This window comes from Hibiscus syriacus, unplaced genomic scaffold, assembly GCF_006381635.1.
Source record: "Hibiscus syriacus cultivar Baekdansim isolate YM2019G1 unplaced genomic scaffold, ASM638163v2 tig00110160_pilon, whole genome shotgun sequence".
NCBI classification, from domain to species: Eukaryota; Viridiplantae; Streptophyta; class Magnoliopsida; order Malvales; family Malvaceae; genus Hibiscus; species Hibiscus syriacus.
In genome coordinates this window covers 4,868,571-4,880,532 of record NW_024062608.1, presented here as the reverse complement: position 1 = coordinate 4,880,532, position 11,962 = coordinate 4,868,571, and the positions used below count along the sequence as shown (strand labels likewise).

At 31.4% G+C, this 11,962-nt stretch overlaps 1 protein-coding gene across 1 annotated transcript; it reads left to right on the top strand.

The window, feature by feature from the left end:
* The first annotated feature begins 1,256 nt into the window (after positions 1 to 1,256).
* Positions 1,257 to 2,318, top strand: LOC120216298 (transcription factor bHLH96-like). The gene is made up of 3 exons (XM_039213770.1): positions 1,257 to 1,610; positions 1,706 to 2,113; positions 2,219 to 2,318. The coding sequence occupies exons 1-3, from the start codon at positions 1,257 to 1,259 to the stop codon at positions 2,309 to 2,311; spliced, it is 855 nt and encodes a 284-aa protein (XP_039069701.1). The 3' UTR covers positions 2,312 to 2,318.
* The last annotated feature ends 9,644 nt before the right edge of the window (positions 2,319 to 11,962 follow it).

Here is an 11,962-nt window from a genome sequence, read left to right as displayed (position 1 = left end):
CAAAGACACACTTTACTTTTGTCTTAGACCAGCACTATTTGCCACGTTCACTAGAACTCTAGTCTTTTCTCCAGGGTTTTCCCTTTGTCTAATTTGTCATCATGACAAACAATCAGGCAACCATGCAACATTCACGAGACCCTGCCCTCAAATTCCATTTTACTTCCTTTTCTTTTCCAACTAATCATTCCTTCCCACAATATTATTTTTAACCAAAACTAAATTACCGATCCCATCTCTGATTCCAAACACAAATTTCTCTAGTAATTTAGGATTTAAAATATTTATATATAACAACAAAGACATGATTTTAGGTTATATAAATTATTAATAAGTTATATTAATAATTTATGAATGTAAAATTATAAATATAATAATAAAAATGATTTACAATTGAATAGTTATTTTCACTTTTATTTTAGGAGTAAATTGACTATTTAGTCAAATGTTAGAGGTCTTTTTACCTTAAAATAAAATGTAAGGGTTAAAAATACTCCAAAAGTTAAGGTTAAAATGACAATTTAATTACATGTTAGAGAACTTTTTAGGTATTATGTCAAAATTACAAAATTCTAAAGATGTAAAATGAGGTTATCATTAAAAATTATAATATAAATATATATATATATAGATATTTAAAATTTCAAAAAATTCAACCACTTGAACATCTCACAATTTATTCCCGCTTATATAACTAATAAATAACATCACGAACCAACTTACCTCATTGGTTAAAGGAATTGTTGTTGTTCTTAGAAATCATGGGTTTGAGCATCAACGACTACAACATGATGATTGAGCATTCAATGTCAAATAATTTTGGAGTATTTAGAATATATACTCCTTAGTAATTACCTTAATTTAATAAAAATGTGTTAAATAAATAATTTTCTAATGAAAATCTTTATATATATATATATATATATATTCAAACAAATAAATGACGAGCAAAGTATATTTTCTCGTTTAACCTTCAATAATGATTCCAGAAAAGAAAAACTTTTAATATATTGTGTCTTTCTGTCTGTTGCCTCTGTTTCTCTCACTTCATCACTTACTATACCAGTCTTGCTGCAACTTGATGACATAAATGAATAAAATTATCACCAGATTGATTCAAAACCCTTTATAAAGGGAAGAGAAGAAGGATTCTCAGATCATAGCAAATACCCCATATCTGTAGCAAATGTTTCCAAATTCTTTGTTGAGAGCATAGTTTTTAATAGTCTAAGGCAAAGATCTCAAGAGAGATTTTCATGGCGTTGGAAGCTGTGGTGTTTCAGCAAGATCCTTTCATTTATGGCGTTGGTTTTCAACAACAACAAGAACAAAAGGCTAATTACTGCAACACTGAGGAAATGCTTGCTAAAAGTGGAGGCTTCGGTTTCGGTGCAACATGGGGCACTTCATTATTCTCTCCGACGGACCCATCGCCAGTCGACGTTCGGTCTTGCCGGCCGAGGAGACGGCGAGTCAAAGTTGTCAAGAACAGACAGGAAATAGAGAATCAGAGGATGACTCATATTGCTGTTGAAAGAAATAGGAGGAGACAGATGAATGATTATCTTGCTCAAATTAGGTCTATGATGCCCAACTCTTACGCTCAAAGGGTACCTTTCTTTTTAAATCAGCAAAAGTAAAAAGTGATTTGATAAAAAAAATATTAATTTAATGATTTTTGGAAGTTTTCTTTTTTTCTTGGTAGGGGGATCAAGCATCAATCATCGGAGGAGCAATTAATTTCGTAAAGGAGTTGGAGCATTTTCTTCAGTCTTTAGAAGCACGGAAAAGCATGGCAAAAACACCAGATAATTCCAACCCTTTTTCATCACTCTTCTCAGATTTCTTTTCCTTTCCCCAGTACTCAACTGGCTCCAACGGTACCCACCTTAGCTATGCCGTTGCCGAGAATGGGTCATCATCACCGTCGCCCTCCGTTGCGGATGTCGAAGTGACAATGGTGGATAGACACGCCAACGTCAAAATACGATCGAAAAAACATCCAAAACAGCTCTTCAGCATGGTCTCGGGGATTCACTCTCTAGGCCTCCTCGTGCTTCACCTTAACGCCACATCTGTTGAAAATATGGCCCTTTATTCCTTCAGCGTCAAGGTAAATTTTCTTTAACCTAATCGAATTGATTGTCAGTTTCTTCAACATTTCAACACTTTCTTTTGTTATTATTATGATTTCAATTGTTTTTTTTTCTAGCAACAGATTGAAGAGAATTGTCAGCTAACAACAGTGAATGAAGTTGCAGCAGCTGTTTATGAACTGCTGGATAGGTTTCAAGAAGAGGCAACTGCTTAATTCATGTTCTCTGACTTTCAGGTCTGAACTAATTGTACTTTTATGTTAATTTTAAGACAATTGCTTGGTGGAAGTAGGTAGGCATGTTATAGGGCTGCACATTTACAGTCAAGCTGAGCTCAAGTCTTTGTCCAAAAGATGACATCATTATTCATAAAAAAGTAATTTATCTTTGTATTTTTATATTTATTAATTAAATTTAAATAATTATAATATCAAATACCATATGAATTTATATATCGTTGATATATTAAACATAAACCATCATAATATACAGATAATTTACTAAAAAATATTTTTAAAGAATTTATTGGACGACGTTAATGGTAAAGAGAATATTATTTTCTTTAAATGATTTAAATTTAAATAACTACGCTTGTAGGATGTTTATACATTATTATCAGATTAAGAAAATTTTCTGAATATATATTAAATTGTTATCATTCTATGATGCTCCTCATCTGTAAAATCCATCAACAAAAATAACTTTCAATCTTTTTTATAACAAAAGAGAATACTACTAATTTTCAAAACTTTGGTATATGAATGCCATATAATTCTTGCTATTAATTTGATTCCTATAATATATAAAATATTGATAATACGAATTTTGATTAAAAGTTCAGAACTAAAATAATAATTATTTTTTTAAATGAGTGTAGACATAACGACATGTTTACGAAGAAACCGTGGAGGGGATACTCAGCGACGGCGGCAGTTGCTTCACCAGCCACTTGACGAAGACTAGTCAAAAGTCACGGCAGATCTTGTTTCTCTTTGCCTGAATTGCATGTGTGTGTCATGTGCATAGATTTGGTATATGTTATTATATTGGTTTATATTTTTAATTCATAATTTGTGTAGAATATCTTATATTTATATTTTTGAGATTTTAGTAATTTGTATTATATGATTTTGAGATTTTATATATTCAAGTCATATTTTTATCATATTATATTATTTTGTATGTTATATTTAATCATATAATATTATGTTTGTAACGACTCAAAATTCAGATCAATATTCAAATGTTTATTTAGATTAAAACAAATAGAGTACTTGAATTCAGTTATTTTTTTAGCAAGATCTTGAGGGGTTTAAAAAAAGGAGCTTTAATCCATTTACCTTTCCCTTTCTCTTTCACGTTTTACTTTTGTTTCTAATGTTCACCTTCCAAAATGAAGTCTTTACTTGTTTGATTAAGTAGCTAAAGAAATTAGAGAGCCTTCAAGGACCATATAAAAGGGCAAGCTAATTAATGATTTATTTGAGAGAGTTTCTTGCTAAGTTTAAAGGTAGTGCCAAGGATCGTTCTTTTGTACCTAATAGATTCGCTCCAAACTTGAAGGCAAAAAAAGTGTATGTAAATGATCAATCGTTGTTTCTAGTAAGATTCACTACAGCAAAATGAGTTATTAGCGGCGTTTTTTTAACCCTATAGCGGCGTTTATAAGTGCCGCTAAAAACTTTCCCGGCGCTTGCAAAAACGCCTCAAGAAGTGCCGCTACAATGAGCGCCGCTATTGTTAGCGGCGTTTTTAAAAAAAAACGCCGCAATAGGTCAAGACATATAGCGGCGTTTGTCTTTACAAACGTCGCTATTGACTGTGTATTTAGCGGCGTTTTTTAACAAACACCGCTATTGACTTTATATTTAGCGGCGTTTTTCTTTACAAACGCCGCTATTGTCTGTGTATTTAGCGGTATTTTTCTTTACAAACGCCGCTATTGACTGTCTATTTAGCGACGTTTTTCTTTACAAACGCCGCTATTGACTGTGTATTTAGTGGCATTTGTAATTAAAAACGCCGCAAATAAGCCCATTATTAATGGCATTTTCATATAAAAACGTCGCAAATCACACTATTAGGAGTAGTTGCATAAAATAGAACTATACACATTGAAACTATACACATTAGTTCACCTCTAGGCATGACAACACTGACAATCAAAATAATAGAGTAATACTTCAATAACTTAGGAGCTATTAGTAAAGGCATACCGAATAATGAGAAATCAAAAACAAAACAGAAAACAAAATCCTTGATTCAAATGAGTTTAGAAACATATAGGCATGTTGACTCTCCAACTGCACGCTGACTCTCTTTGAGCTTGATCTGCAGTTCTTGCTGCAAATCCAAGCTTATTTTTCATCTTTGCTATGCTTATATAAACCTGTGCCATTATAATTTGATCCCTCATCAAGCGCAATGTGGAATCTGAATTATCATTCTCAAATTCTCTCCTCCATATGTTGTATCTTCTCAGAACAGCAGAGTCCACAGCTTTGGATCGCTCAATGGCAGCATTTTCAAGTTTCAAATCCCTGGGACCTTAGGAACTTGTAAACATGCCCACGTTTGCTTCCGTTCCAGTCACTACAAGAACGGATAAAATTATACAAAACAGATGAGAATGTGCTGCTCTGAGGAAATCATCAAACAGCAACACTAAACATTACGCTTACCCGCAGAGTATGACATGTGCTTGGTTGAGTTTATGTTCTCTCTGATATGTTTCATTGACTGCTACTTGTAATTTAAAATCCTAAAGTACCCATTGTGTACAACAATCAACAAACCTGTGGAAGTAAAAGAAAATATAAAATCTCATGACTGTTATTTGTAACTAGTGAATACTTTTAAAAAGAACTAGAATCAAAACAAAACATCAAGTAGTGAAGAAATTGAATTTAAATCTTTCAGGAAGGTCTGTACACGATATAAGGATTGTAAATAGCCTAAAAGATATCCCCATCGTCTTCCCCATCACTAGCAACTGAAAAGATGAGAAAATATGTGAACTATAAAGGAGCCGAATTTGGCCCCCAAAAGGTGAGAAAATGGTCATTCTTCGGTTAACGCTTTCGATAGGAAATGAGCCAAATAGAAGGCTCAAAGACTAAAGGTCATATGAATTAGACATGAACCACCAAACTGAAGAATAACAAGCTGCATAAAACTAACATCATAATTTTTTGTACCGAACATGGGGTTCTCTAACGATTTTTAGTCTATTTAAGTTTAATATACTTATAGTGAAGAAAACATATAAGAACGCCCTATTTATCTATGCCGTTTGCATTAAAAATTCTTAAAAAATGTCTACGTCATGGGAAGAAATGAGTTAAACGAGCATGTACCATCTCCTCGGTTATTGGTTCTTGCAAGCTTAAATGTGTTATAGCCGGCAGCACCGGTGTTATAGCCGGCAGCACCGAGCCTTTGTTCATACATTTGCACCAATTCTTCATTTCCAACCCAAAATTCCTATCATCGAACCAAAAAACCACAACAAAGATAAGGCTTATATCATCATATTTGAAATTAAGATTGTGCCTAAAAAAACTGTTAATAGAAGATAAGGGCACATGAAACCCACCTTGAGACATATAATGGAAGATCTTTCGTACAGCAGCCAATCAACTATCCTCTCATTTCTAGTTAACCAAAATGTTCTAAAATCACTTTCACGTACACTCTGATTTTGTTCCATAAAAAAAATGAAAATTAGCAGAATTTACAAACGGAAACAAATGAATGAAAGAGAGGAAGAAGACATCACCTGCTGGTCCAAGCGCTTGTAGATATGAGCCAGGATGTTGAAGGTGGTACAAGAAACACAAGGTCCGAGATGGATGAAGCAAATTTACCACTTTTAGTCCTCACAATCGTTCCTTTAAAAGGAACAGACTCATTTTTACTTGAATTAATATTAGCAAATTTAGGGTCTTTAAGTAAACTAGCCAACATCACCTGTTTCAAAAAAAAACATCAACAAGACAGCAAAATCGAAAGAGAAACAAAACCCAAAGTACAAAATTGCCATATACCATTTCAAAATTTTGCCGCCTAAGATTCCTGTGCTTATTGTTTTCGTAAGCAAGTAAAATAGGGAAAAGGGGGAAAATGTTCCTTTCTTCTTTTTTTGGTTCAGAAAGGGTGGTTGAATTGAAGTTTAGATTTTTCAAGGCTTGTGGACAGAGGCAGATGCAGGTGAAGAGTAATGAATTAATATGGTGGGGATTATTTTTAATTTGTTTCCACAAAAGTTATGGAAACAATCACTCATAAACAAACCGATCTAAACAATTTCGTTCGAAAATAATGAAAATTAAAAGAAACAAAGATTTACAAACGGAAATAAAAATTGGGATAAAATAATTATTGATATTTTGATGACGAATGAATCGAACCTTTTCGAAGAGCCGCTTTTGAGTTGAAATGAAAGAGATGACGATGAATGGGAAATTACAGAGGAATTTGGAATTTTATTCAAAATCTTATTTCAAATCCCAGAGTTGTTCAATAGTCCTAAATGCATCATAAGTAGAGTGTACAAATCCAAAAGTAACCCAAAAGAATGAATTAATTGATATCATTTCGAAATTAATTTTCCCAAAATCGTGTAACTAAAGTAGAACACTTGATCTCAAAATTTTCTAACAAAATCACATGTTTGTAAACTTGCGGCATTTGTAAACACAAACACCACTAAAGTACGAGTCTTTAGCGGCGTTTGTATAAAAACGCCACTAAATCACGAGTCTATAGCGACGCTTGTATAAAAACACCACTAAAGTACGAGTCTTTAGCGGCGTTTTTATAAAAACGCCACTAAATCATGAGTCTATAGTGGCGTTTGTATAAAAAACGCCACTAAAGTAAAAGTCTATAGCGGCGTTTATATCAAAATGCCACTAAATTATAGACTTTAGCGGCGTTTGTATAAAAACGCCACTAAATTACATTATTTAGCGACGTTTTTATAAAAACGACGCTATAGTAGAAGTCTTTAGCGGCGTTTGTTTTAAAAACGCCGCTACAAACGCCGCTATTAACCCATTTTGCTGTAGTGATTTTCAAGTTTGTCTGAGGGTGGTGAAATCCGAATTTTCTTGATTAATCAATTTGGACCTTAAAATATCTCATAATTGTTGTGAAAGAAACATCTATTTCAGCAGTGAAGTAAACTTCATTCTTGAATCTATGCTGTAAAATTGTTATTTCAGCACTTTTTCTGAAAATCAAACTGTTTTTCCTTTGTTTGTGAAATTCCATGATGCCATTAGACTGTTATGAGTAACCAGGCAGGATCTCAAGATATATCAGTGCATGCGTTGTCATTTATCAGATATTTTAATCTAAATTCGCCAACCAAGATTGTTCACTTTATCACTTCCTATTGGATACCTTGAAAACACCATAGAATATTTGTCCTTTTTCTTTTCTCCCTAAACACCATATGATAATTGATCACATTCAACAAAAATTTTAATTGAAAGATGTAAGTCAGCTTGCAATGGAGAAAAAGATGAACATGTCCTTCAAGATTATATTAAAAAAATAATTCAATGAAGAAAGTCGAAATTGGCTTTCCCTTTTCAACTTAGCCTTCGGACAGCACTCATAAAACATAAAAGAAAGCTCATCCACCATTAAGGGTACTCCAAAAAGCTCATCCACCAAGTGAACCTTTTGTTTTTCAGGTTAGGCCCCCTTTTTATTCTTTTTTTTTTCCTTTTAGATTTTGTAGCTATCCAAAAACAAAAAAAGATCTCTCCCTTTCCTACTTTCTAAAATATGGGGGGAAGACCTTGTCAAAACCCAATTTTGAAAACATCCCATTCAACTCGGTTCTCTATCACAAAAGGCTAAATTCACCTTGAACCTTTTTCTCAAGCTATATTCATGGTATCTGTTGGAATAAATCACCTTGAACCTTTTTCTCAGGCTACAAAATTGACTGAATGTGAATCCAGAAACAAATTGGAGCCATAGGTTCACTGTTCCATACAAGTTGAGGTGTTTAGGAGATAAGGTTGGCAAAAACATGGGGTAGATGCCACCATCTTCTTATGTGTTCATGTTTTGGATATGCACTGGTGACTCAGATTGTACACCCTATTCTCTTGGGGGGAATTAATCATCATCTGCAGTCATTTTTTGTTGCTTTTTGTAACTTTGTTCAAAGGAGTTCTCATTACCCAAATCCATATGCTAAGGGGCATTGTCATAATGTCCATACATCAATGATGAGTACATGAAATCTCTCTCAATTTTTTGCACCAGTCAGAGACAGCAATCAATGTGTCCAGTGTTCATTCATCTGGAATCTATTATTAATTAGGGTTTTCAGTTTGAAAAATAATTGGAGTTGTGCAACACTTCAATTAGATCTTTGTAAATGTAACTGATTTACTGCTGATAGATCATTCAAGGGGCCATCTTTGGCATCACAGCAGAGAGCCTTTCTTTTCTGATATGCCTTTGTTTCCTACAGAGTAATTTTTGGTTCTTTTTCAAACAAAAAATCCAACTTTTTTATGCGAGAAGTGACCCATTCTCACATGCTCACAGCTCATCATTTTCTTTTGTTGGAAAAAGAAGTAATTTTCATTAATTAATTTAATATTTATATTAAATTCATATTCTTTTTAAATATTGTAAATTAAAAGTTATTATTTAATTTGAATATTAGTAAGATAATTATTCTTTTGAATATGTCAAATTAAATAGGTATTTATTATCTATTTAACTTTAAATATTAAAAGATAATTATATATTTTTTTCAAATTGACATAATATCTATTTAAGTTTGAATAGGATACTATGAATATTTTAAATTAAAAGATATTATTATCCTTTTAAATTTAAATATTAAAAAGATATCAATATTTTTTTAAATATTTCAAATTAAAAATATTATCTTTTAGAGTTTGAATATAGATGAATAACACTAATTTTAGTAAATTCTCATTTGAGAATCCCCAATAAATAGAGTGCTACCCTTATAGGCTAAACACATCTCAGAATTCAAGGATTTTCTTTTTTGAAAGAAAATATTTTCTCTCTTTCTTAGAGAATATTTTATTTCCTTCTTAGTTTTTCGGTGATAGTCGAAGGTAAAGATAGTTCGTGATCGCTACTGTTGTGTTGTTGTAGCTAATCATCTAGTTGATGTATCATGGGAGACAAACAACCAAAAGATCTTAAGCACCAAGGAGTGACCGAAAATTTGTCTTAAGAAAACTGTGTAGGCCCCAACTGTTTCTGATCTCAATATCAAAATCAAAGAGTATTTTATCTTCAATTTCTTTTCTTTTATTTTTTTAAAGAAATTAATTTATTTTTTTTATTTTTCTCAGGTTCAAATTTTGTCTTGGATTGTTATTTTAGATAACAATCTTAAGACAAAGTTTTTTTTATTCTACCTTTCTTAATCCGAGAAGATTCAAAATTGTGGGAAAACGAGATAGCAAACAAATTTGTTTCGGGATTTATCCTGTCGTATTAATGGACTTGCTAAAATCTTATAGTGGACAAATCTGAGTAGACGAAATTGTCGTGGAAGTAATTTTGGTTACTAATTTTGTTTCAAAATGTTGATTATGTTCGAAAACAAAATCGAAAAATAAACAAGAATTAATTTTCTATTTATTGGAATATTTGAATTTGTATTTAAAATCAATTGAGATTTTAATTATATCGTCTAATAGAATTATTTGATTTCTATTAATAATAGAAATCATTTGAAAGTAATGACTTTGTTACTAATTTAGTTTCTCACTAGATCTTGTTGGTAGAATAAACCATAATCTATTTTTTGGTTTTATTGTTGGAATTGTTATTAATTCTAATTTCGTGTGTTAAACAAAATCATGATTTTTGATGGTCATGAGCCACAACAAGAAGCTTGTAAAATTCTAAAGAGAATTTCAAGATGTGATAAAATAAGATATTATTTTATTTGGTCATGGTGAATTTGACCAAATGTGAGATGATCCTCTTCTATTAGAGAGGATGAGGTAAACATTGTTACCAAATTAAAAAAAATACGTAATCATTAATCATGGCCTTTTAATATAGAATATTAAATATGATATGAATAAAAAAATATCATTTGATATTTATAATTATTATGACTTGTGTTTGGAAGCATAATACTATTAAATTCTTTTAAGAAATTTTATAAATATAAACAGATTCAGAATTTAATCAAAGACTCTTGAATATTGGATTGTAAAATTTAAAGGATTAATTCCTTTTATTTCAAGTTGTTAAGCAGAATCGGGTAGCCTTGATATATTTGTTCGGGTTTTAGTGCTACTAATTCCATCGTTTAACATAAGATATAACACTGGAAAAAAGGAAATAAATTGTTGAATTTATTTCACCTTAGAATCTTGTGTTGACTTTAATTTTGAAACGGAAATAAATCTTTGAATTTATTTTTCTATGAATCGTATATGATTCTAGTTTGTAAATGGAAATAAAACATCAAATTTATTTTCTTAGAAATCTTGAACAATTTCATTTTGTAGAAGGAAATAAATTGTTAAATTTATTTTTATAGAATCTTGTATGATTCTGTTTTGTAAAAGAATTAAATAGTTGAATTTATTTCTTGAGAATCAAGTATGATTCTACTTTGTAAAAAGAAATAAATCGTTGAATTTATTTCTTGGAAGTATTAAATCAAAACATGGGAAAACTATGATTTTCTAAGATGTAACACATTCTCAAAGCCTTATCTAATGCACGTTATGAAGTGTACAATGTTTAAAATTGATAAAAAAAAGTATGGATGATATTGAACCATAAATACGAAAGGGAAGATACTAGCACTAAGGTGGTGACCTAGTTATCAATTTTGTAATAATGGCATAGACGAGTGGGAATAAATATTTTATTATTGTTGATGAAAGAAAAAAGTATTGCTACGTGTATTTGCCAAAAGAGCAAAAAAATTATAGAGAAATTTGTTTTCTATAATAAAGAAGTTGAAAACCAACTTGATAAAGATTAAGATGGTAAGAAGTGATCGTGGTGGTGAATATGTTGAACCATTCAATGAATTTTGTTCATAAAATGGTATTATTCATGAAGTAACACCACCATATTCTACTTAATCAAATGGAGTAGTCGAGTGGGAAAATCAGACTCTAAAAGAAATGGTAAATGTCTTGTTAGGTAATTTTGGGTTATCATTGAACATGTTGGGGGAAGATGTTCTTTCAGCTAATTACCTTTTAAATAAGGTACCCAAAAAGAATAAAACAAGACACCATACGAATTACGGAAAGGTCAGAAACCTTCCTACAAACATTTGAAAATGTGGAGGAGTCTTGCCAAGGTAATGGTCCCATTAGCAAAGCAAATAAAAATAGGTCCTAAAACTATGGATTGTATTTTTATTGGCTATGCAGAATATAGCAATGCATATCGATTTCTTGTGTATAAATAAAAGAATCCCGAGATTCACAAGAAAACGATAATGGAATCAAAGAATGTATCATTCTTTGAAAATATTTTTCCCTTATAAATCTAAGGAGGTTAATCAAAGTTTAAAACAAACTCTAGATACTAACAATGAGGATACTCTAGATGATCAACAAGATACTAAAATTGAAATAGCATCAAGAAAGAGTAAACGAGCAAGAGTTGAAAAATCTTTTGGACCAGACTTCTTAACCTTTATGTTAGAGGTTAAACCTCAAATGTATAGTGAAGCTATACGATCCTTTGAAGGCACCTTATGGAAGAAAGACATTAAGAACGAAATATATTTCATCATACAGAACCATACGTAGAAATTAGTGGATATTCCTCCAGGGATTAAACCACTAAATTCTAAATGGATTTTCAAACAA

Bases quoted from the DNA above. Each gene is read 5' to 3' on its own strand.
- LOC120216298 (XM_039213770.1), top strand. From the start codon at position 1,257: ATGGCGTTGGAAGCTGTGGTGTTTCAGCAAGATCCTTTCATTTATGGC. The intron at 1,611-1,705 runs GTACCTTTCTTT...TTTTCTTGGTAG, and splicing joins CCAACTCTTACGCTCAAAGG to GGGGATCAAGCATCAATCAT. The intron at 2,114-2,218 runs GTAAATTTTCTT...TTCTAGCAACAG, and splicing joins TTTATTCCTTCAGCGTCAAG to ATTGAAGAGAATTGTCAGCT.